This window comes from Haemorhous mexicanus, chromosome 1, assembly GCF_027477595.1.
Source record: "Haemorhous mexicanus isolate bHaeMex1 chromosome 1, bHaeMex1.pri, whole genome shotgun sequence".
Lineage (NCBI taxonomy): Eukaryota > Metazoa > Chordata > Aves > Passeriformes > Fringillidae > Haemorhous > Haemorhous mexicanus.
This window is the reverse complement of record NC_082341.1, coordinates 107,737,505-107,764,650: the sequence shown is the minus strand read 5'-3', so window position 1 is coordinate 107,764,650 and position 27,146 is coordinate 107,737,505. Positions and strand designations below refer to the sequence as shown.

Below are 27,146 nucleotides of genomic sequence, written 5' to 3'. Positions count from 1 at the left end.
AGTCTTAATCCTTTATAGTCATTTGCAGAACTCAAGAGCCAGGGAAGGAGCAATTACATGAACTTCATGAACTGAATTAAAGATCTCAGTACTTTTTTTCTCAGTGTTAAAGCAATATACTTATTTCCCTCACCAGCTGACATAATGCTTTCTCTATCTAGCAGTCACATTTCCAATCAACCGCTTTTCAGTAGTGCAAAGTTAAAAAAAAGCTGTCTGGACCTCATCGAAAATGTAATGATGTACACAATCATTTAATGAGAAAGCAGGTGCAGGTAATTATCCAAGTCATAATGTTGCAGCAGCTAATAACATCAAATATTTGTGATAATTGCAAGCAATTGATCACAGTTCTGTCCTTCTCATGTGTAACAGATTTTAAAAACACTTTTCAATACACATGTATTCATGTCAGAACATGGAAGCCACAGATGTACTTTTCTCACCAGTAGATCCATGTACTGTGATTTTTCATAAGGTTCCAGTATGTCTGTTTAAATTTTTACTATTTCACTTTTCCCCATGACTTAGAGGGGAGGAACATCCTTCTGCCAGATCTGAGTTCCTGATTCTCCTGTACTCTTACAGGCTTTTCCTGTTCTAGATGTCACAGTCAACTCTTGTGTCATTCTGGTTTCCGCTGGAGCCCCATGTGAATCCCAGTGTCATGCAGGAGTGGGGGGGGTGTCTCCCAGTGCCTGATGCGTGTGCAGCTCAGGTGTTGTTCTTCGCAGCATGGCTCTCTCCTGCAGTTACACAAGAAATAGATCAAAGACACAGTTACAATGGGATGATCCTTAATGTATTCCCTTACTTATATGTTGAGAGCTACAAAAGAAAGGAAGGGAATGGAAATTTGCTAGGGGCAAATTCCTTTTATGCCAGCCTTGTGTGATAAGACCACTGCTCAAAGGAGTTCAGAGATGCTTCTTTCTGAAGCTTTTTTACATTCATAGCTTAAAGGTGCAAGGAAATTATGAGAACCTAAGTTGGTCAGTAGCCCTCTTTCTGCACCTGGGCTGTTGTAGAAATGAGTCTGTAGAAGAGAAATGTACATTTGTCAGGCATTTCAGAAGGCTCTGGGAGGAAAACAGAAAGCAAAGACTGGTCCAGTCTTTTATGTGTAAAGTGTTTTAGCAGTTTTCAGTTAGTAGGAATCAAAGGCAACTACTGTTTGAGACAGCACATACACAGTGGTTCTCACACCTTAGGAAAGGGCTGATTAAAAGAGTGGTGTCATGATTTCTTACAGGTGGTGTCCCAAGAAGAAACTGAAAGAGAGAACAGGCTTTCAGAGGAGGATTCTGGGCTCGTCTGTATCCCAGATAAGGAAGGGTGCTTCTGAAGGAGCTGGTAGGGGACTTGAGGAAAGGGATGTAAAACTTGATGCTTTTCTTGGCATTCCTTTAAGAGGTTTCCTTATTAAGCAGCTGCACATTAAATGAAACACCTTTGGAAGATACAGGATGATAATTGAATGAGGGTCCTGTTCTGGGGAGATCAGTTGAATATTGTGCACCTGCTCCTGAGCTAGTGCCTCTGGGAACTGATTATTCTAAAAAGCGTCAGGCAGGACAAGGTGAAGATGTTACCCATGTTTTGGAAGCTCAGTGTGTAGCAGCTATAGAAATGATTATGTGTCAGAAACAAAGAAGTCGTCATGTTCTGGATTAAACTTGATCAGCAACAGCATCAGGTTCCTTTCATGAGTGCACAATGTGCTATGTAAAATTCAAGGCAGGCCATGGCTTCCAATTTTACAGTGGAATAAATGGATATGCCATGTATAAAAAGATGTGTTAACATCTTTCAGCAATCACATTTAGGTGTTACGTGTGCTATGGTGTTCTTGCCATGTTTCATTTTAGTGTGAGGCACATTTGTGAAGGCAGAAAGTTGTTTGGAGAAATTTCAATTCAGGCATTTTACTTACTTGGCTTGCAAAATGGAAACAGCTTTTAGTGTGCATGGCAGATTTTTTCCCTGCTTTTTGGTATAGCAGTAATAACAATTGTATAATTAGTAAGAATTTAATTATTATTTTAGGTACAGCAACGAAAAGCTATATTTTGCCAGGATATATTGCAGTGCCTCTTGAATTTATATTATCCATGTTTTAGCGTATCTACATCCAGTTGTATGTTTAAGTTAAAATAAAGCATTTAAACAGGTAATTTTAACTTCTGTGCTCTTCTGTAAAGAAGCAAAGTTAAAAAAAAAAAAGAAAAGAAAAAGCCATTAGAATGTGCACCTTGGATAGATAAAGTCAATTATTAGTCTTTCTACATGTAAAAACCAGATTTAAATTAGGTGTAGTCTTCACCACTGCACAGCACCAGCAGGATATCAGTATTTCTCTAAAGGTACACATCTATGTTAATTAACTTGGTCCAGCCTCCCCTGCAGTTTCATCATTCTTATCTCCTCTTCAAGCCTGAATGTATTGGAAATGTCTCCAACTCTGAGCTGATATATTCTCTATAGTATTATGGTCCAGACTAAATGCTTCCCTTTCTACCAAGTTATTCTCCTTTTGAGATATGGTGGAGGTCAGCTTTGCTAAACTGCAGTGATGTTCTGACTCAACAGCAAGTGGGTCATAAAGAAATTGTCATAAAAATGTTTTACTCCTGGAATCTAAAATCTACAGTTGTTATGAGATAACTGAAAGATATTTAGCAAAGCACATGTGAAATTATCCTGACAGAAATAAAAAGTTTTGTGGGTTTGTTTCCAATTAATGAATTTGCCTTTAAAGTTCCCGAAAAGAGCTCCTCTGAGATCTTTATTAACCCATGTTGCTGTCATTCAAATGAAAATTCTCCTTTGGAAAAGCTACTAATGCTACTTTGCCGCCCGTAATATGGAAGTAAAAATGTGTAATGTGGTGATGTTGCTATTTGTCTTTTGTATTTTTCAAATAAAGCCTATGCTATGTAATATAGCATAAAGAATATAGAAAATCCTTTGGTATAATCTCAGCTTGCCTAATTTTTTCGCTGGTTAATCGTCTTCATATTGAAAAGAAAAGCATCTGAAATCATGTAACCTGAGGCCACTATTTTGTGTGTTAATAGGTAGTCTGCTTTATTGATGGTGTGAATTTCCTTTATTTTGTCTTTTAAGAATCTTTCAATATTGTGCTAGGGCTGAAGCCTAACAGAAGCTCTAATTTTTGTACCATGGTTGTTAAGAGAGGTCTTTGTAATAGAAGCAAACTTTAATTGCCAAAATACTTACTCAGTTTTGTTACTTTGAGATTCTGGAATTTTCTTATTTCAAGATTCTTTTTTTGTTCTATTCTGTACAGTTCATGTGCCATTCTCCCTTCCTGGGAGAATATATTTATTTACAAGAATTTTATTCCTGCTCCTTCTACTTTAATCTCAGTGTGTGCATGAGATTTCTGTGTTCAGAAAGTCTTCATAATGCCTCTCTAAATTGTGCTGAATCCTCTAGCCACACACAGACTTTACATTTTACATCAGCTGTCATGTTTGTTTATTGTGTGCCAGATTTCTCTCCTTGCCACCTTTAACTCTTTTTCTAAGCATAGTTATTTTTCACAGATTCATTTACTAGCACAAGCTTTGTTGGTGTACTGCATTTAAACATATCTGTGATGTCTAGGGAAGCACAGACTGCTAAATTCCCTAAAGGATTCTGGGATATCCTTTTTTACCTAATAGTTCCCTGAGCTTTGCTTTGCTTTGCCTATTAAAATGTGCTCCTTTATGTTCTTCCTCATTTGAAGAAAATTTGATGGAACACTTGAAGATAGGTCTAGAAAAGCACACACATTAATATTTATGGCTGTGTGTGTTTCGACTCCAGAAGGGCTGACTAGCAACTGGATATAACCATGTTGAATTTCAATACATCTGCTGAGCCACAGGATATTCTGAGCAAGGTGGTTGCCTTTACTTCCTTTACTTTGAAACTGACACATGAAGAGATTAGGTTTCGCTTGGCTTCTGCATGCACAGGTGCATTACTTATATTCAAGATAAATGGTATTAGTCTGCTTTTTTCCAAGGCATTCCTCAATACTTCAGTACCTAATGTGAAGCTTCATAATACCTGCCCCTTCCATGTCAAGATGAAACTGTGAAAAAGCATGTCTTTGGAAACTGATAGAAGTTTTCTGCCGTTTTTTGGTTGCTAATTAAGAGCAAATAGCAGATAGCACCAAGTTGTGCCCTCATTTGATATTCTTTGTCTGCAGTTCTATAGTTGGTAGTACATGACACGTTAATTATAGCATGGTAATTAAAATTTTAGTTACTGTTTTCCTTTGTTCAGTACATTCTTTGTTATGGTGTCAAAAAGTATTTTGCCTCGAATATTCTTACAGTCTTTTACAAGAGACATATCTCATCACTGGAAATGGCATTTCTAACTAAAATTTATTTCTTTTTAATAGAAATGTTTTATTATAAGACCACTCTTCCTTATGGAAGCTACGAGGACAGCATGCTTAAAATTTAGACAAGATGTTAATTGTTAGTAATGACTAAAGAGACCAATATTGTGTCTATTGGGTGTTTAGGCAGAATTCCAGTTAATCATGTCCATTACTGCCTTGGACTTCACTTGAATCTTTTTTTCTTATGCTAGGCTAGATATATCCAAATGCTCACAACTAAATTGTGCTGCACCATACTTTGGGAGTATAAGTTTGTAATTCTAAATAATGAGGAACTTCTATGCAGAGGACATGATAAAATGATTTTTCTGTCTCATTCTTTCCTCTCCTGTTCTCTTACTGTTCATCCCTCTGTCTTCACATCCTTTTTCAGGAATAACAAATGTGGGGGATAGAATTTAAGAGAACAGAGATTGTCTACTGCACTCTCTCACCCCTGAGGAGTTGCAGCTGTACTAATTACCAAATATTAGGAACAGGCCTGCCCTTAATAGGCCACAGCTATTCAATAAGGATGAGGGCTATAAAGGAGTGGGTTAGGTGGTTGAGAAGGGAGTTGGAGTTTGTTGGCTGTGCTGTGAGGAAGAAGGAATCAGTGCGATGAGGAGCTACCCATGAGAAATCATGGAGAAGATATGGAACTTTTGGGGTAAGATGATAACAAAGACAGAGTAGCTTCTTCTATAGTTGTGTTAACTTAATTTGGGGGATTGTAGTTAAAACTCTGTTACATTACAGAAATGTAGTTTTACTTTGCAATTCCACATAGTTTGTATTTTTACTTTGAGTCTCAAGTGGGAATACACTTCTTATTTTATTTAATTTCCTTTGGGAGAATGATTTGTTTGTTTTTTGGTTTTTTTTCACAGTGAAAGGCACTATATGTCTTAATATTCTGTGTTTTCAAACAACAGCACTTTTCAAACATATATATTACTTCTGGTCAGTGAGAGTGGAGTACTAAGTTTCTTTAAGAAAAACCCAACCCAGAAACCATTACCCCCCTTCCTCTAAACTCTAGTAAACCAAACTCAGCTTTTAAAACAATAAATTAACTACTTTTATACTAACAATTGTATAATGAAGGAATATAATTTTTAAATACTGTACTAACTATAGAACAGTTATTAAATGGTACCACACATAGAGTTAAAGGGAAAAATTCAAGGCAGTAAAACTGTGTGGCCTATATGGCTGGGAGTGTTAGCTTTTCTGCCTCTATAAACCTTTTTAATTTTTTTTTTTTTTTTTAACTTCTGAAAGACAGGAGAAGACTAACATGGCTTCTAGATTGTCTCAGACCACCCTGCTTTAGGATTAGTAGCCGCTATCTCCCCAAGGTTTCTTTTATTTTGGGCACAGCTACTGGAATAGGCTGACATCAGTTCGAGCCTGGTATTGCCACAGTTGAGGTTCCTGCAGTTCCCCTCTGTATTTGCAGTATTTCTCAACAGGGACAAGAGAGGAACTGAAACGTTGCTCAGACTTCGTGCTGGAAGGTGTGTTCTTCTTTGAGTTCTAGCCTTTTTTCATTAACTACATCATACTGTGAATCACCACTTTGTTGTGTAAGGATGCAGGAAACTGAAAACTGTTTTTAAGTGTAGGAAATTGGGTCAGAAGGAAGACATATTGACATATTTCTTGTCATAAATACTGACATATTTACATATATTGAGTAAAATCATGTGCGGGGGAAAGAGCAAATACAATATACATCTGGAAAAGGGTGCTTGGAAAATAGGAAAAGTAGATCCTTATTTTCTGAGCTTGTGGTAGGTACTGTCTGTCAGCAGCTGTCCTTGAAGTCTAGTTCAAGACACCATCCAATTAATAAATGTCTTGTCTTGTGATGGGAGTCAGAAGAATCTGTGCTGGCAGCAGACAAAGATCATGTTGTGGTCTGAATGGGTAAGTCTGTAAACCATGCTGTGCGGTCAGCAGAACTGGTAGCTGTTGGAACAGAATTTAGAAGGCAGGGAATGTTTCAAAAATGAAATATCCAATAAGATGTTGGAAGAAGAGTGTATGTTAATGTTCATTCAAGTCTAATGCATACTAAAACTCTCAGAAGTTCTTTTGGGTGTTTTCTGGTATTTTCTTTTTATACTAAAAGAATATAAAGTTGAAATGAGGCTTTCTGGGTTATGTCAAATGAATCTACCTTTCTTCATTTTGAAATGGATTAGAATAGCTCCTGCTTTTAGAAGCCTTTCACGATTATGCTAAGCGTTCACCTCCTCTTTTCATGTACTTTAAGATCATCCTTTGAAAGAAATGTGATGGGTAGGTCATACTGCTTTTACTTTGTGTTGGTGGTAGACCCTATCCGTTCATCCCTGTAAGTTTTCCTGGTCTGTCATTAGCATGAGATCTGTGAGTGCCATGATTTTTTTTCCCCTTAGATAAAGGATCAGCATTATCAGGGTAGGGATAAATTTCTTGCATAAGTTTACTGACTGAAATACATGAAATGCCTCTATCTGTGACACTGTGAACATTAAAATGTGATGGAAATGTTTAGCTTTGCTCTAAGTGCTTTTGCAGAAAACCTGAAGCAATAGCTCTTTGTTTCAGTAAGTGCTATCTCACGTAACAGACAGGCTTTGTTAAATATCAGTATTGCTTAGGATTTCAGTTTTTTACTAAGGTTTGTACAACTGCAGAGGAAATACAGACATTATAATTATTTCCTGTGGATTAGCTAACATGAAGCCTAGTTTTCAGGCAGTAGTTTCACACATATTACCTTGAGCAACACCTTCCTACCTCTGTTAGGGAGCAGCAAGGGCTGACAGTGGCTGTGCTCTCACTGATTGATGTGGCACAGTTCCACAGCATCTAAATGCAGCCAGCAGTAACAGGAATATTACTGTGCTAGTGGAATCCAAGGGAATGCCCCAGGTCCAACTAGAGGGCTAGGGCAGGAGCCAGAGCTTCAGACAGGCACACCTGCAGCATTGCTGGAGCAGGGAATGATGCTGAAACAAGGGTAAGGGGTGGCAGGGTACAGGGTGGGACAGTAGGGCCTGGGAGTGCCTTTGGGGATCCAGCACTGCCTTATCACACATCTCCAGCTGTAAAAAAAAACCAGCTGTCCTGGGTTAACTATATGATGCTTTTATCGTTAATCATTTGTTCTTCTTATGCTGGATAATGTTTTGCACCTTTAAGACTTGTTCCAAGAGTGAAGGGGGGAGAGAAGAAGCGCACAGTTTGTTTTCAGACACTGCACTCACTCGCCCACATTTCTCCTCCTGGACTGTGTTGTCTGCAGATGGACAGACGGCAGGACAGAACTCTCCTTTGGTTTTAGTTAGTTTTAGCTAGCTGAGGCAAAGAAGTTCCCTGGACTCTGGGGTTTTTTTTCTCCATTTTCTTTGGGCCTGTTTAAGCCCGCTCTGGACTGAACACCCAGTGGCGCACTGGTAGCTCGCACCTGTGGCCGCCGGGCTGAGCCTGGGCTGGGACATTTCCAGTGCTGGAGGGACTGATAAGGGACTGAGTGAGCTGAACTGCAACCTGGGGAGGGGACTTCCTTGAGTTTGTCATCTCTTTTGGAGCAGCAAGGGGTTTTGTTGTTAAATATTGTTTAGGTTTTACTGTTTAATAAACAGTTTTTTCCCACTTTTCTCCAAGGAGGTATTTTTCCTGAACTGGTTGGGGGAGGATCTAATTGATTCTGCTTGTCTAGAGGAACTCCTTTGGGGATTCTCTCCCAAATTTGCCCTGAACCAGGACACCAACAACAGAGAAAGCATCGTTTGTGTCCTTAATTTGGTTTATTTTGTAGCCTGATAGGACAGAAACAGGAAGGCACAGTATAAATGTGTGAATCACTTTCAGTAGCAGCATGGCTCTGTAGGGCTCAAAGAACAATTTTGGCTACAGAGGTAGGCCTTGAAATGCTTCATAGTAGCTTCTGCATGTCTGGCTGATGTGGAGGAGATTGTCTGAACTATTATGGATACCCAGTTCTTGCCCATTTAGAAAAACAATTGCCTTTGACTTCAATAAAATTTTGTACCTGGACAAGCTAAAGGTTATTGAAGGCTATGCATTTAAGAAATGTCGCCTGAGAAAAGACCTTTTTCTTCTGTCAGTGAGATCTTTTTGTTTGTTTGTTTTGAAAAACTGAAAAATACTTTATTCCTGTTTCAATTAAAACAAGATGGGGGAAAGCCCAGAAGAAGGTGTTCGTAGCAGGCTGTTTCCTATGAGTCAACCAATCAAAGTGTATTCCCTTACTAAAAGTTGATGACCTCGGTATCTTTTATGGCTGCTAATGCCAAATATTGCTTATTACTTTGTAGTAAACAGTCTTTATGTGCTGCCTCTGGTAGTAATAATGAAATAGTAAAACACACAGTACACCTGCAGTGGCCTTGATTTCAACATATCTGTCAAATAAGTAATAGTGCATTGTCAGCTAAGTATTTGGACTCAGTACTACTTAGGGAGTTTTTCTACTTTTCAGGAAGCAAGAAAATTAATGAAGGACATAGTAACAATGACTAAAAAGTTGCTGTTTGTTTTACTTTTCAGAACAAAATGAACTCTGTCACGTTTGTGGATGCGATGTCCACATTTCTGTTTCAGTTCTGTGTGAGCGGATAGTTCTGTCCTTGGTTCTTGCCTGTCTTCTTGCATAGTAATGTAGACGCTTGTAAATAAGAAAAACAGGGCAAGGATTGAGAAAAGTGACATTGATCTCTGATGACTATTTGGGAGAATCATTTATCATGCAAGATAACTGCAAACAGCGCATAGCATGGCCCTCATAAACTAATTTCTCGTTAGCTGGCAGTAATAAAATTTACACTCTTATTTATCCAAAAATGTCAAATGTTTATTTCCAGAAATGAGTAACACCTCATAACAACCAGGAGGCTGTGTGGTGTCCTGCATAATTTACAGACAATCTAATTGACCTATGCAGGTTAAGTGACTCACTTGAGGTAATGAAAGAGTGGCAGAATGTGAAATAGAAAGATTGGAAGCACTTAAGCTAGTTTATGATTCCTAACAAGATGCCTATATTGTTTTCCGTTCCAGAACACCAATGCTGACTTGAATCTGGTCATTGAAATATAAAAAACCTTACTGAGGGAGGCACTGGTAAAATACAAACTTCTTATAATGGATGTTTGCACTCAGCACTGAGTGATTACAAGAAAATGCACCAGATGCAGTGGATGTATTCCTGCATAAGATGACAGATGTTGATGTTGCTTAGAATGTGTTGTTGTCTTTCTCACTCCAGTAAACTTCCAGGTAGAGTTTCTCTTAATATTATTGCAAAGGCGGTAAAAGTCATTTTTATTCTTCAGGGAATTTTGTTTCAGAAAGCCTACATTACTCCTCTTCAGCCTCTGCTCAGAGGCAGAACACTTCAGGAATGGTCAAGTGTGACAGTTTCTCTCCTGATTAATTTTACTCTGCGTTAAATTATAAACAATAATATTCTGATACTACTTTCCAACAGTACTAAGTATATTTCCAGAATTTCTAAGTATTATCAGGTGATGCAGGTTTGTTTTGAAGATTGTTTTTGAAGAGAGATTTTCTTTGGCATTTCCAAGGCTTTCATTTTAGGAACCAAGTTGCCATTAAGATGTACAGGGGCATTAGTCATGCATTTCAGCATCTTTGAGGATTTTTGGTATGATTTGGGAATCCCTTCTTACCTAGGATCAATTTAACTGTTCTGAGAACTAAAATCTATTGCATGTTTATGTGAAAATCTGTGGAAAAAAAAAGCAGAAGGATAAGGAAAATTGTGTAAGTATAGAGCTTTAAGTAGACTGTTCAAAATAATTTCCACTTCATTTTCCATTTAAATGCCAAGTATTTTAAAAATAGTGAATGTTTATATTGCTCTGTTATTATATTAGCTGAGCTTTCATGACACATCCAACCCAAAAATGCTACTTACCTGTGCTACTAAAGTATCAGAGTCATTGTTAAGTAATTACAGTACTAAGTATCGATTTCTTCTTATTCTCAAACTACTAAAATGAAAATCTACAGTTGCTGTTCTAGCTTAGATTAAAAAAAAATCATAAAAATTAGAATGACTTTGTTTTATGCTGCAAATTTGTAAGCAAAGGCAAGCTACAGGGAAATAAGAGTTTAAATCTGCCCATGGATATAAGCTAAATATTAGAGAATTTTAGTTATTTCTGGATGTAAGGTCTCGAAGTATAAACAATGTTTTTAAGCATTTAGGCATGTGTTATGTTGTTACGGGGAATAAAATACTTTCTGCTCTCCTTCTCATTGTTGATTTATTTGAAAACCCTTAAGCAACATTTTTTCTCTGAAAATCTTCAGTGTTTTCAGTTTGTTGTGTGTTTTTTTTTTTTAATGGACTGAACTAGTATTTCACTCTTAAAAATAAAAAAAATATCTTTTTAGATGCCACGAAATGAAAGGAATGCTCTAGAGAGTAACTGAAGTGCTCGTATTTTGGCTCAGTCACTGTTTTTCCATGTGCTAGAAAATCTTTTGAGATTTTAAAGGTATGAAATACTATTTTGGTTGCTTAATGCAGAATTAAAATCAGTACATCTAAAGAATGCTTTTCACACAATAATTTAGGACATCTAATGGGTAGATAGGTAACTGAGGGATGTAAGGATATGAATGCCTCCTGTGCTTTTAAGACCTTGATTGTGTGTTTAGATCAGGTATGTGCTGCTATTTGTAGAATTTTACTTTTAATGAAATTCAAAGGCTTCATCTACCATGTACCAATGTTTCTGGCACCTGGGACAAACCAGACAGTACAAATGCTTATGTACATGATGCGCCTATAATTTTAGAAATTATGATAGCTGTATTCCCCCTTTAATAGAAATTAAAGAATCTGGATTCAAGGCAGAGGAAGCAGCAAGGTTCAACAATTAACTTCTTGAGTCTGTAATATATTGAATGCCCCCTCATACTGATGTTTAACACTGAAAGGAGGTTGGGTTGTTCGGTCAGAAGGAAGGTATGCAGGGAGATGATCAGGAGGAAAATGAAGAGATTGATGAAGCTGGCATCCCTGATGGAACAAAGACTCTAAGTAGAATGTGACAGGACAAGAAACTTGAGAAATTTTTAAAGAAAGAATTAAACAGATAAACTGGCAGCATCTTAGATTATTTTTATGTCGGTGTGAAATAAATGCCAGTAGTTGTTAAAATAACAACACAGGGAATTAGCTACAATAAATAAAACAAAAACCAAATGTAAACCAACGTAACTTCTCATAGGAATCCTATCTTTTAATAAAAATATTTTTTCAGCAACTCTAGTTTTCAAAGGAATTATGTTTTTGTAGAATTTTATTTTTGTCCTAGTCCCTTATTTCCTCCTCGGCACTTTATTCTGAAGGATTGGATAACAGTAGTTACTATGGACTACTGTTGAAGAAAAGTTTACTCAGAGGATATCAAGGCAGAAATTTTTTAACCAAGTGGAAAGATTTCAAAATCAGTGAAACAGCCTTATAAATTATAATTATTTAAATTAATCTTGTTTGAAAATATTCAGTTGGGGACAAAATAGCATTCTAGAAAAAACAAAAGTTCAAGATTATTCCTGTCTACTTGCTTGAGCTAGACTTGGTAAGCTGTAGGTCACTCCTGAAGTATCCATGGTCAGAATATACTACAGAAATTCTTCCCCTGACTTCTGACAAAACCAAGGCACTCATAACACATTCTTCTCATCTGCTAAAGCAGGTTGAACATAAAATAATTTAATGTTAGCAATATTGCCAGACCATACAACTCTAGGCTAAAGTTCTGGATGAAGTTTTTATTTAAAAAAGGCACTAAGACCTTATCTATCATTGACCCTTTTCAGTCACTGCTTTTTCACTTTCTTGGTATGACCTCTCTGAATTTTATTACTGAAATACATGAAAAGGTGACAGACTTATGAAAAGATGAGAGGAAGCAGTATATTTGTAAGACTGGGCTGATTAATTCTCACTGACCTCCATTACAATAATGATATCAGCCAATCCACCTACTGAAGTGATAATGAAGTAGAAGTAATTAGGGTTTAATAAAAAATCTCCCTTAAATTATTCTTTCAGGAAATTAACTTACATTCTGTTAAAGCTTAGTGAGTCTTGCCTGCTGTCTCATGACAGGCCTTATCAAAAATGGTGAGTAAAGAGTAGGAATAGCCTAAATGCATTTATCTAGTAATGGTTCATCATATTGTAATTCCTGTTGAGTTACAATCTCCACAAAAAAAAAAAAAAATCAAGTTAGAGTGTTCTGAAATGGGAAATATTGCTGCCTAACTGTAATTTTTTTTCTTTTTAAAATAAGTGCATTTCAAATTATGAAAAAAATCCCTCTGTATCTCAAGAAGATTATGTAAACAAGTAAAAAGAGGATTCGTTTTCAAGAGCCTTCTTTATGTAAAAAAAGTTAGTGTAAACTTGAAACAAAATGCAAACAGTGGTGCTCAGCTTCTTGGGCAGTACATTGTATGCATAAACAGCATTGAGTACATTTCTGTTTGTTGTGCTCCACGTAGCAACTTCTGTGTGTCAGCAGGCATTTCAGAATATGTGTTTAAAATATCTCCACACTTCAAGGAATATCTTTACAAGAATTTTTATTCCTATGTTTTAAGTGTTTTTAAACCTCAGACTCTGAATTTACGGATTGCTAGTTGTGCAACATGTGAAATAGGTGCTGACATCTGCCAGCTAAGTGTGCATTCACTTTCCAGTAGACCATTCTCCACTTTCCTCCTGTGTACAGCAGATGATAAGAAGGAATAGAAGAATATGACAAGGGAAATAAAGACAGAGCGAGCAAGTGGGAGATCTCAGTGTTCAGGTTAGCACATCAGTCTTAGTAAACAATCTGTTTTGCCTCAGGATCTGGGCTTGTCAGTGTGCTTCAGAGTGGGTGTTTTTGAAGGGGTGGTTTGGTTTATAGTTTATTTTCCACCTTTTCTGAAGGAGGGACTTAGGACTCTTAAGGAAGCTGAAAGAGTGGGCTTCTATTTCAAAGCAAGTCAACTTAAAAGTAACTTTAAATGTATTTACAGTGCCATATCTGCCATCAATTTAAAATTTATTATTTTTTAATTCTTATTTTAGTCTTTTTTAAATTTGATCTCCATTTTGTTTGAATATATAGCTTGGAGTCCATGCTTCTGTATACAAAGTATGGTCTAACACACACAGATGACACTGAAAAATGGGGGCTGTATTATTTTTGTCTTGACTAAGTATTAGAGTTGGAGGTATTGCTTGCAATCACAGCTGATTAAAAAAATACTGGTTAGAAGTGAAGTTTTCTGTTTGAGTATGTTTGCTTCTGCCTCTGATATGATTTCCTTGGCAAATTATTCCTGGGCTGATTGCACAAAAGACTTTAATATTTGGTATATTTAGCTGAAACTTCACCAGTAAAACACTTGAAAATATTGACAGAATTAAGATAGCCAGGCTTCAAAGGATCACAGCAAAAACTCCGGGAGAATGAACTGCAAGTTTATTTCAGTAAATCAAAGCAAAATAACATTAGATTAAACAATTATAGGCCAAATAAAAAGGCAGCAAGAGAGGTGAGAGAAATTAAATGCTACAGTGTCTCAAGTAAAGCTGAGTTACTTGCCTAAATATGAAATTGTGTCACTAAGATTTGCATTTCTATTTTTGACACAAAGTTTTAGTCTGAATGAAACAGAAAGTATTCCTCTTATTGTAAAGGATAATTGAGTCTAGCAGTTATTCGCTGTAAAATTTTCATTTTCCTTTAATATTTTAATGTCATCTGTTTTGTTATGGTTATGTTTTATAATAGAATTTCTGTCCCATAAAATGCTGTTGAAGTATAGCTTATTTGGTTATACTAAACAAGCTTTGAACATAATGATGATAAAAGGTCTGTAGTACTTCAGAAAATACATTTATAAGGGTTCATGTTTGCAGACAAAGAATGGAAGTTTAATGCAATCGAGACTTTAACTACAGTCAGACACAGTAAATATGTCAGTTTGGAAGCTGGTTTTTTTCATTAAATGTTTTAAATACAGAAACATCACTTGGTGAGTGGTTTGAAATGCACCTGAACTATTGCCTACACTGCTTGTTTTCACGATTACCTTGATACAAGGCTCAGCTTAAGGATGCCTGCTTGTACACAGCAACTTGCTCTAAATGCTGGGGGCCAGAAATAAGAAGCTGTTGGTGTAGAACAATGAATAATGAGTGACAGGCAGGGGCATTGAGGTGTATGTGTGGTACCACCTACCTGGCTGTGCCATGGTCAGCCTTCATCTCCCTGCTGCAGGAGCGTCACAGTGGGATGGGTTCCTGTGGCACTGGGCTGGTAAGGGGTGCTCTGTGCTCCTCATACTGGGAAAAAATCAGCTGAAATGGGGATTTTCTCCCAACAGCCAGGCACAGCTTGGCGGGGCAGCCACCACAGGGAAGGGATGGAGGAGTGGCTGCAAACTGCTTTATGGAAGGCACCCCTGAAAGCTTCAGTGGGGAGTAACATGGCTTCATGGACAGCACAAAGAAGCAGAATGGTGATGAGGATGCCAGACCAAAAGGACTGTAGAAAAGAATAGGGTGATAGAAAAACATTAGTTTTAGTTTCCAATTTTTTTGTTTGACTGATGTCCATTTAAATCCAGGGGGTCCTGTAAGTTTTGGCGTAGAAGCTTTTAAAATGGTAGACGAAGTCAACAAAGAAGAAAAGTGCAGAGCCTAACCTTTCTTTTTCATTGCCTTCTGTTTGATTGTTCTTTATTCTGCAGCCTATTTTAAATACATTTAAACACACATTCCCCTTTCACAGTAGTGAAAACACTTATTTATTCTTTTTTTCCTTTTAAAATCACTCATGTGCCTGAATATTAACTTCTGGATTAATTTCTGGGCTAAAAATAATAGTCAAGAGCTTAAGTCAGTGTTGTCCTAACTTTTTTTTTGCCTGAGCACTGCTACAAATCCTTTAATTTTCTTGCAGACCACCACCCACCTTCAGTATAAAATTTAATTTTTGAAAATTTTTTGCTTTAATACAATGACATTTCAATTTGCGATTTTTAATAAAGCTGTGAAATGTCAGGTTCCTGCAATAGCAGGATCTCAGAACTCCAGAAGGCATCCTGCAGAAATATTATGCACGTACCTTCTGAATTTTTAATCCTATTGAAGACAAATTAAGTATCTAAGTGCTTTCCTGAATGGTACTTAAGCACATCGTTAAGCCCTTGTGTTAATTAGAGTCTTATGCTTTCCCTTTTTGAAAAAACCCACCCTGATCCTGTTGTTCTCTTGAATGACAATCTCAGTTCCTGGGATTGTGAGTCATGGAGACTGGAAGGCTTATTTCAGTGATGAATCAGGCCCAAATTAATATCTTTAATGCATCTCTAGCAGACTAGAACTTGAAAATAAGTACATTAAACAGTATCCTCCATGGGACTGCACAGGCAAAAAGCCCAACATGAAGTTAATTTTGTAAATATGTTAACTATTATATAATAGTTAAATGATTTAGAGATGTTTTCTTCTGTATTTAAGGTGGATACAAGTGGAGACTATCTAGGACATAGAAAATAGCCATAGTAGTACAAGACTTGAAACCAATTCCATCTGGGGCTTGGAAAAAGTCTCTTTAAAAGAATGAGAAGTGAAATTCCCATTTTATCAGTGTGCAAATGGCTTTGGGAAGTCTGCCGGTTGCCACAGTGAAGGAAATCATTGTGTGAGTAAACACAGATAAATTGGCAACCTGCACAATATTCATTCTTTGTGATGTAGTTTGGGACGTAATCTCTTCTAGATAAGAGCCTTTAAAGATAGACTGTACTGTGCTGGTTGCCATGTCAAGAATAAAATAGCTGACAATGGATTTTTTTTGTTTCCTTCCTGCTAAGGTGTTTTTTTCAAAAATAATTTTATTTTAGAGCTGACATTCTGTTGAATGAATAGTTCAATATACTCTTTAAGGAAAGGCAATCTTTATGCTTTAATGAAACTCTTTCACATAACTTATACCTTGGATAACAAATGCCTCTGTACTTTTTGTTTGCTTTAGACTTTGAAAATCAGGTAGGAAAAAACAAATCTGAATTCTTAAGATACGTCATTTTTCTCTTTGCCATTGCTAAGTGTAACAGGATCCCTAAGAGGAGAAAACCTAAGTGTAATATGGCTTTATATACCAATTTGTAGAAAATGCTGTCAGCTCCTTTTGTGGCAAAGCTGTAAGTGCATTTAAAAATAAAACCAAAAGAAATTGAGAATTTGAGGTGTAATGGGTCTCTAATTCCTCTACAAAGCCCAACTAAGGCAATATTCTGAGCTGATAAATGCACACACAGACGGGTATAAATCTTGGTGTAAACTAGTGTTAAATTTCATTTTAAAAGCAGACTGAATTCATGGGGATAGGAATATGCAATTCCATCAGCTTTAAAGCTTTCATACTGATACAGTATAGGTTACCTAAAGTGTATAACTTCACCTGCAGAAAGTGCAGTACCTGATCTATTACGGCTTAAACTGTCCTGTAGTTGCCATGGGGTGCATGTGTTTGCCTTTGTGCTGGTATAACAATGATTTCCTGTGGGACATGAGCTCAAAGTAAAGGTCCTGAGCCATGCTGTTGCTCATCAGGGAAACACAGGCCCTGATGTGCTTAAAATTTTACTGAGCGAGTCTTGTCCAAGGTCTCTGAAGTGTTTCTGTGGAAGAAAAATGCTGTGAATACTAATCTAAAGTAATTTGTAGTTTAACTGGGGAAGAAAACCCACTGCTTGTGGTTTGGAGTCTCAATGAGTGATTCAATTTAGAAAAACAGAGCATAAAAGTATGTTTTAGGGAAGCCAGTCTGATTGTAATTATACTGGCGAGCTTCTAATTTCTGAGCAAGATTTTATGTGGAAGTAAAAGAATTGAAGCGACACATGGTCCATGCTAAGGGAGTTGTCTGATGAGTATTGAACAGATGAGACAAAGATGGGTGCTTTGATTCAAAAGAGGAGGGTAGAATAAAAACAAAACTCCACAGATCTACTGTAGATGGCAATGCAATGCTTAGCCTACTCTTTTGAATAGATAAGGAATATTTCTTGTGAGTTATCTTTATTCACAATCATGAAACCAGGAGTAAATTACTCCAGTAACAGAAAAGCCCTTGAGACTAGTATGCTTCTAAAATTACTGATCTGTCCAGCAGGATTTCAGAAGCCTCTCTGTTACTGTGGGATTTAGTGCCATAGGCAATACAGTAGTTTTTGTTTTCTGCCCTACAGATCTGTGAAAAACTGTCAGACATTTGAGTGAAATTCAGAAGATGCAATTCATTTGTATGTAGCATGTTACTGTAAATACTAATCGTTGCAAGAACTTAGTAGCAGTTTACACACCTGATAGTATTATGATGACAATTTGCTTTTATCAGTAGTTAAGAAAGTAGTAATCAGCCATGTAGCAGAATGGTTTCCAGAAAATGCTTTGTGAGGAACGTACCATGACAGTTAGCTTTTAAATGAGAAGTAACTTACTGCTTGGATGATCCAAAATTGGCAGAGTATCCCTAGGTGTGATCGTTAGCCACACATTAACCTAGTAACCTAAAGCTGAAAGAAAACTATATCTCTGGAAAAGTTGTAAAGCTCACTGTCTTCAGGCCTTCAGAAGCTTTTTATATTAACCTCTGTGTTTAACAAACCTTTCAGCCTGTCGCTGGGCAGGGAGAAGAGTGCCAGTAGCACTTAACCCTGTTCTTGGAGATGGTCCTTTTCAGATAAGAGTAACATGGATCAAGCTATGATCCCCTCTCCCCCAGCCTTTCTACATTTACTTCTGCAAAGCTTTTATCTGCAAAGTAACCAGTTTACCCCAGGAGCTCCCCTGAAACACGTTAAAGCTGATTCCTGCTTATCTCCTGAGTATTGTTTCTTAAATGCTGAATTGCATGGTTGAATGGTTTACAAAAATAATCACTAATGTTATTGGTGGTGCAGCAAAGAGAACATGCTTAGAAAAGAAGGGAGGCTTTCTGGGTGGCAGCAGTAATTGTTAGCATGTGCTGGTTAGTTTTACAGATACTTATCTTCTGTGACAGAACAACTGGCCCATGCTTTGAATGCCAAGTTATAATAAAATGCAAGTTGATAGGGTAAGTGGCTCATTGGAAGACACAGCTTGCCATTTTGTGTGCTGCTCTCACTGCATGTGCAGCTGTTGATGTGGGGACCAAAGGCAGGAGTCAGGTTGGATTGGGAAGGAGCAAGCATGGGAGAAATAGAGGGATAAAGGGATAAATGAGTCTCATCTCATGTATGTATCTGACCACTCAATATGCTGCTGGGACTCTGCCTGATGCTTGATTACTGCAATCTGTCCTGTGTTCTTACTAAACCCGGTTTCTACCATCTTGTTCATGGATGCACTCAGGTCTTCAGTGTGTGTGTGAGTGCTCATAAACTTCAAACCAAGCTAACCAGAGAGTGGGAGAAGAGATTTGAGTGCCAGGAGCTGCTGTGGGACCATGAAAGTCAGGGGCTTTTGGGTGTGGGGGCCAGAGCCTGGGGAGGAGCAGGGTATGGGTTCCTCTAGCAGAGTGAGATTCCCCTGGGCTGGAGAGGAGGACCAGCTAGCAGAACCTCATCCATGTTTACTAGGACTTCTTCATTAATAGTTGCTTCAGTTATTCAGCTTTTAATACATTTTACGAGTTCTCTTATGCTACTCTAATCAATTGACTTACTATGTTAAGCACTTCGTAGAAGTCTTAGCTCTTTAGCTGCAGTCTCCTTCCTCCTTCAACTGTACACCTAAGGGTTCGCTTTTTTTTTTTTTCCAGCAAGGCCCATTTGTCTGTTACAATGTTGATTGTTTCTATTTCTATCCTTACCCTTTAATCCTTTATGTACTGCATCCTGTATTTCGACTTCCCTTACTTTTGTTCAGGGTGGATCTAGCAGATGTGCCTAGCAGCACTCTTCCAAGCTCAATGCAGGTACACAGGCTAAACAATCAAGCAGTGGAGCTGTGCCCTGTTAGGAACAAACAAGGCAAGGAAACATCTGTGAATGTAGCCTCTGAGGCAGGGAGAAAGCTTTTGTGCTGAACGAGTTCTATTCTGTTTGTGACGTTCAAAACTTCATCTCATTTCCTTTAAAACAGAAGGGACGTGGCAAAAAATTCTTCATGTACCTACTGCCATTCTGTGTGTGACAATGAGTGGTTCAAGGTGTCTTTTAAATCATTTGTTATATGCTGTGGTATAGTCCACAGTTAGTAACTGTGTGCTTTTTGGTTAGGGAAAGTTCTCAGAAGGGGAGAAAAAGATTTCTTCTTTGAGAGCATGTGGCCATGGGAGAAGCTTTTCCAGGGAACAATAGGATAGGCAGTAATAGATGTGTTAACTGGAGAGCTCACACTGGGAAAGTTTTCTTAGAGCAATGCGGAAGAAACACAAAACTAGCCCAGATATGATGAGAAGAGGGAACATTTTTCTGTTAACCCAGAGGAGAACAAGTAGAGTTTGTTGAATCCGTAAGGGCTATTGAAGATTGCTAGTGTGCCAAGCAGGTCTGGAGGAAAAGGGCCATTGTTGCAAAGATGTAGTTGGGCAGAAAATGTGTTTGTTTTCAAATGGCTGTATTTTACTTCTCTCTCAAAAGAATCTGGGTTTTCAGAAAGAAGACAGTTTTTCAAGTTCATGTTCTAATAAAACATCATTTCTTTCAAGCCCTTTTGGTATTTTTTGGTGTGTTCACTTTAAAGAAAAGGTGCAGACAGATCTGTCTCAAAGCTCTGGCATGTTTGAAATCCAGTCGTAGCATAAAAGTTGAAAAATGTTATAGCTGGTGAAATATATTGGGTCACCTTTAAAGAAATCCAGCTGACTGCATCATGAAGACTCTTGAGAGAATTTGAAGAAAACTTTGCATACTCTGTTGGGGAAGCTTTTTTTCCTGTTTTAGCAATGAGTTCTCAGTCTTAGCAGTTTGTAGCACCGTTCCCACTTGCTGTAGAAGATACTGGTGAAGCTGCAGAGCACATTAGGATAGACCAAATGTGGAATGACAGAAATGAAAAAAGATTGCCCTGTACCAGACATAACTCTTTGAAACCCAGAAGGAGGACAGTTCCTTTAAAAGTGAAAAACTCTCCCAGGTGGTTGTACACTTTGGCTGATGTGGGTTTTCTGAGTGACTGGGGCTGGGAAGGAAACCTTCCCCCTGTAGTGGTGCTGCTCCATTGCCTCAGGCCTGGGCTGCATGTAAGGTGGCTCTCCAGGGACAAGAGGAGTAGCACAATTCCTTGGAGATTTCATAGTCCACACCACACTTGACCACCTTTATCAAACTGAGGGAAAATTACCTTGCAGATGCATTTCCTTTTATTCAGGCAAGTTAGGTTTCCTGTTACAAACAAATAAACTAACCAAACAGAAAACTTCCCAGTTGTGTTCATGAGTGGAATTGCAGTTCAAATGTGATCCCTTTTCCCTGCCCTTCAGAAGGTTTAATACAAACCAAGCATTAAAGTTGTTGCATATCAAGAGTAGTATAGTCTTTTTCCAGCCTAAATGATTCCATCATGCTAGGACTCTGGAAAGATCTGGACTGTCCTTTAATTTTAATTAATTTTAGGTAAGTGTTTCAAATATCTACCTACTCCCTGCTTTAGAATCCTCAACCAGAATTTGGCTGTTCCAGACCTGGGGAAATGCTGCTGGAAAGCTTTGTATTTCAAAACTCTCCTTGGGTCTGCCTGTCCTGAAGTCTTCTCTTACTTTGATTTTTGTTTTTTCTTAAAATGCAATGACTGCTTCAAAAGTGGAATTTGAAACTTGAGACAACTCTCTCAGAATTTATGCACACTCAGTTGTTTTCACTAATAGCTTGTGAACTTTATATGTCCCTACTATACATAGCATGCTTTTTTGCAAAGTGATATTATTAGTTATGTAAGAAGTAGCCTTCAGAATGTCAGTACAGTGTTTGGAAATGCAGAGTAGTCATGAAGAAAACAGATAAACAGATTATAGGATGAGCAGTCAAAATCAATAAATATTGAAAAGGCTTGAATAAACAAACAGCATTCATCAGAAAGTGGGGTTTGTTTTTTATATACTGGCTATTGGAAAAGGGGCTGCAAAAAATACAGGATTCAGAAATACATGATTTTATGTCCAAGCTTGATTGAAGCAATTTCTAACAAAGTTATGGGAGATGTGACTGTGCATGTGGGATGGGGGAGAATTTTAAGAATTGAATTTAGTGAAAGAATTATTAGGCTTATTAGTCTTACTAATTGTTTGGCTAAAACAAAGCTGGCATTATGGGTAGAAGTGAATTGATCTTGTTAAAAAATACACAGGACTTATGGTGGATTTTTAATGGATTTTTTCCAAGAGTTTGAACAGTTGCAAATTTGGAAGATAAACAGCTTGAAAGTTGAGATTAATGATGTTTTTAGGATGGGTAATAAATAATGATTGAAATTACCATGTTAAATTTGAGTAAATATTGCTCAAAAGAAGACTTAAAATTGACTTGGAGACAGTAATGCTTTGTAAGTTAATGAGCAGAACTGATGGGTGTTAGCTGAGGCACTGAAGGGAAGACTCTCAGCTGGTGTATTTTGGGACACCTCATTTTGCCAGTTCAGGGGTGCCAGGGTCACTGATGTTTGTTTGCACATACCTCCTGGGTGATGTCTGGAAGTGGTGCATTTGAATGAAAGTTACAGCTTCTTTAGGTAGTGCTAGTCATGCTTTGAGAGTTACAGCAGCCCTGTAACTCTCAAATATTACCTGAAAATATATTTCCCTTTTTTCTATAATATTAGTAAATAGTAAGAACAAGTACTGAAGAGAACCTGCTTTGTTTGCCAGCTTTGGGAGTTGAAGTGCAAGGTGGACTGTTCCTAAATTCATGTCCTTTGCTTTCTGCAATGCTTTTAAGGTGGACTGTAAACATGTTTGTTTATGGAATACAGTAAATAAAAGAACACTCCTGAGTTTGCCTTTTCTGAAAGTGGTGTTCATTATGCTTGAGCCTCACAATTCATCTGCTCATGCATAGCAGTTGCAGTGTCTTGAACAGTTCCACACATAGTCTTGGGCAATCAGATAGTTGCAATCTCTTGTGGGTGATGGCTGTAGGGTTGGCTGGCATTTAGGGAATCCTGTTTTGCTAAAAAAAGTAACCTTTTGTATGTACCTTCCAATCCAAGCCTTTCTGTGATTCTATGAACTGCCCAATCACAGCATTTATGAGACCTGTCTGCACCTCGAGGGTGTATTACTTTTGTTAAACAAGTAATACACAAGATACCTGTTTTTAAAATCAGACTTTTTTCTCTCCATCATTTAGCACATTTTTCAAATATTGAGAGTCAAAATCAACCAACAGTGATGCCTAATTAAGTTAAATACCAGTATTCTTTTTTAAAAATATTTATTAGGGAGACTAATAATTTGCCCTCAACCATGTATAAGACTGGTGAAAAATCAACAAAGTAACTTTCTTTGCTCACTGGGCCCATTTGCTTTATGCATGAAAAATGATACTGCATTCAATTTCGTTGTGTTTGACATTGCCAGTATAAAAAGGATCCCTTAACAAGGTGACATGGTGAAAACTTGCAGAAGTGACTGGAAAATCTCTCCTATGCCATTCCCATCATTTTTTGTAGAATAGTATGTTGCTTTTCCAGTTGTCAGATTTTCTTTTAAAAAAGTTCTGCCACTCTATCTTTGACCGTCTTTTTGTGTCCAGTATTTCACAGAAAGTGTTGATTTATACTAATGAAATGGATATTTAATTGCCCATTTACTCTGGAGCAAATCTGTATTTTCTTTTTTCAAGTATTGCATCTTTTTAGAATTAATATTTATGTAAACCAAATACCTCCTGAATTGCTGCTGAACCATTTTTCACTGAGGAATTGTAAACAGCAGCAGTGACTTCAGGAAAACCACTGCCTTGTTGATTTAAACTCCGTAGCTATAATGATGAAATACATGTGATTCAGCAGACTTGTGGAGTTAAGAAGCCTGAATTTAATGAATGATGAGCATTAGATTTTACTACATTGCATGTAGTGCCTAAACACAGCCCTAAAGACTAAACCCAAATAAATTCATTTAAACTTTTTGGCTGAGGAAATTATCATCATCCATGTGTTTAAACATGGGAGTAAACTTAGAGAAATTTAATAACTGCGATAAAATGAGTGTATTTATAGTAAGACACGCACTTGATATTTCTTTTTAGGAATGAGTACTCAGTTGATTATAATTTTACATGTTTTCTTGTGAAATCCTTTCATTCTGGCAGATAACTGTGTCCTCGTAGGTATACTGGTGCATCATTTCAGTTGTTTTTAATATATATTTCTTATGTGGCCCAGTATATGAGAAGCTGTTCTGGAGAGCTGACCCACTCTCAGAAAGTATGCTGTGGGGATTTTTGTTGTTTGTTGGATTAATAGTTTCCATGTAAAAAATCTTGCCAGTTAATTTTTAGTGAATTCATAAATGCTTTAAATATTGCTCTTATAAATTAGCAAATTATTTTAAGGGGTTTATATTTTAAATGTGAATAAATTAATTGAATGGCAGAGCATGCACTAATTGATGGAAGGAATATTAGTTTCTTTTCCTGCCTGTTTAATAGGGAAAAAAGCATATTCAGTGACTATTGTTTATATTACTAATGAATAAGGATTTTCCCAATATATTATAGTAACAGACTGTGAGTAAAATACAGAGTAACGCCTTTTAGGAAGTAAAATATTTATACTCCTTTGTATTAAAAGTAAGTTCCGTTTTTGTCAATTTTATGAACCTGTCTAGAAAGGAAATTATACTTGATAAATAATTTATATTCAACTGCAAAACTACTATTATTGAATAGTTAAACCTATTTAATATAGAGATGCAGTCTGGACAAAGGTTCTCCAACATTCTATTTCAAGAAGTGACTTGCATTTCATTAGAAAGTATTGTCATCCATCAAAGTAAGAAAAAGAAAAAAAATTAAAAATTGGTTTCTGATAAGTATGTGGCAAGTGTGTGTGTACTTACATTTTTCTAAGTACACTTAGCTATGCATTTGTAGCAGGGAACTATAACATATCCATTTCTGGACTTATGAAAAATGCAGGGTTTAAATTATCTCATGCATTTTATTGAAATGTTTTCTTTCCAGAGTAGATACTGAATTTTATTTCCTTCTATGATATCATAGGTTATCTGTTAATAGAATTCTTTCCTTTTCATTTTTTCAACCCAGAAATATGAATGCCTCAGAAGTCATGTTGCATTTTTCTAATATCTGTACAGCCTTTCAAATTCCTTAGTTCTCCAGCATGATAATTTTGAAGGTACACTTCAATGAAACACATTAATAGGCACTAAAAAATAGAGTATAAATTGACTAGCTGCTCATGTGAGAGTTCTTTGAATGTGACTTTATTTGAATGCTTTTACATTTCTTGTAATTTGTTTTGTGGCCATAATATAAAATTCAACCCTGGTTTTTTGCTTTGGTTTTTTTTTTTTTTTTTTTTAACTGTAAAGCTTATTGGTTTACTTGTATTTGCATTTATTCATTCTTTTTTCACCTTTTGAGGACAGGAGACAATCGTCACACTTAGTCCAGTAGGTAACTTGTGATTAGCTAGAGGGAGGTTAAGGGATTGAGAACATTTCCGACTCTCTCTGGATCACATACTGTATCCAACCATCTGAACACATAAAATTCTATTAAATCTCACTGCAATTCTTGCGGTGGATTGACCCTGGCTGGACACCAAGTGCGCTCAACTTCACTCTGGAATTTTCTCTCTCTCCTCTCTCCCAGCAGTGCAGAGGGGCAGGGAATGGGTCAGTTTATCACATGTTGTCTCTGCCACTCCTTCCTCATCAAGAGTAGGACTCCTCAGTATCTTCTGCTTTGGCATGGGGTCCCTTCCCACAGGATGCAGTCCTGCAGGCACAGATTCCTCCCACATGGGTCCCACATCAGGTCACAAGTCCTGCCAGTAAACCTGCTCCAGTGTGGGCTTCCCACAAAGTTACAGCCTCCTTTGACCATCTGGTTGATCTGGTATGGGGCCCTCCCCAGGCTGCTGCAGGTGAACCATCTGTGCACTCCATGGGCTGCCGGGGCCAGCCTGACTCACAGCAGTCTGCGCCTGGGCTGCTGGGGAATCTCAGCTCCAGTGCCTGGAGCACCTTCTCCCCTTCCTTCTGCACCAACTTTGGTGTCTGCAGGGCTGTGTTTCTCATGTATTCTCAGTCCTCTCTTCAGCTACAACTTTGAAGTTTTCTTTTTTCCCCACCTTTCTAATTACATTATCCCAAAGGCTCTGCCACCATCACTGATGGGCTCAGCTTAGGCCAGCAGTGGGGCTGGCTGTCTTGGAGCTGACTGGCACTGGCACATGCCCGTAGGACATGTGGGGAAGCTTCTCACAAGAAGCCCCTCCTGTAGCTCCCCCACCACCACAACCTTGCCAGACAAAGCCAGCAGAGACCATGCATGTAGAAGCACTCAGATAGCTGAGACCTCCAGTTGATTCTGTACTACCATCTGTAGGTTTATTGCAGTGCACGTCGCTTCAGCGTTTGGGGCTTTTTGTCTCTTTCCTTCCCCACCTGTAGAATAAAGACTGTAATATTTACCAGGTTTACAAAAGAATTTTGAGATTCTGCAAAATAAATTTGAGACCAAATACCTACCAAATACATATTACTCTTATGTTAGTAGAAGGAAAGAAGAATGGTTGTACTATCATTATTATTATTAAATTATGCTTTAGTTACAGATATTAAGAAGAGAAAAAAATAAGGAAGAAATTGAATCAGTTACTTTGTTTTTGCAGGTTCTTTCATGTTGCTGAATACATCTGGAAGATTTGCAGGACAGAAGGCTCACCTCCTGATGCCCCATCTGAAAGAAAATGATACCCATTGTATTGATTTTCACTATTATGTTTCAAGCAAGAGTGGAGCTAGCCCTGGCACTTTGAATGTATATGTGAAGGTTAATGATGGTCCTATTGGTAACCCAGTCTGGAACACATCTATCACTGCCACTTGGAGCAGAGCAGAACTGGCAATTAGTACTTTCTGGCCCAATTTTTATCAGGTATGTCTTTCTTACTTTTTATGAAATTTTGTTTCTCATAGTAGCCATCTGGTTCTTAATTATCATTTTAACTTTAAATCAAAATCACTTTTAGTATTTCTAGTTGATCATCATCTTAATCACATTTTTGTACATGATGCTAAATCTTTGTTTTACATACATATGGCTGCGTTTATATGTTTACGTATGTTTGTGAAATGCACACATGCTCTAAATGTGGATTAACTAATTACTGAAATCTAGAAATTTTGCCATTGATTTCAGTCAATTAACTGTTTCTCTGTAATAAATTCCCTCGTTCTTTCAGTTCAATAGGGATGCTGGAATTGAATGCCGGTAGATTTTATTACAGTACAGTCTTCAAGTTTGATTTAGATCAGCAATACTTGTTGCTTTAGAACCAGCAGAATCCTTTGAATCCTCAGTTCAAATCTTAACTCTGAATACAATATTCATTTGTCCAGTAGTAAACCTAAATATAATAGTAGCTGTCATAGGAATGGGATTTTGAGTGCATCCTAAAGATTCAGGGAAATTTCACTTGACAGTCTGTTAGGATGCT

General features: G+C 37.4%; 1 protein-coding gene across 10 annotated transcripts in view; it reads left to right on the top strand.

Moving 5' to 3' along the window:
• Positions 1-27,146, top strand: part of PTPRM (protein tyrosine phosphatase receptor type M) — a 443,590-nt gene that overhangs the window by 107,833 nt on the left and 308,611 nt on the right. For all 10 annotated transcript variants that reach the window (XM_059858357.1, XM_059858382.1, XM_059858348.1 and 7 more), the window contains one exon: positions 26,319-26,584. In XM_059858357.1, coding sequence (XP_059714340.1) covers positions 26,319-26,584 — 266 coding nt within the window. The remainder of the gene's footprint in view (positions 1-26,318; positions 26,585-27,146) is intronic.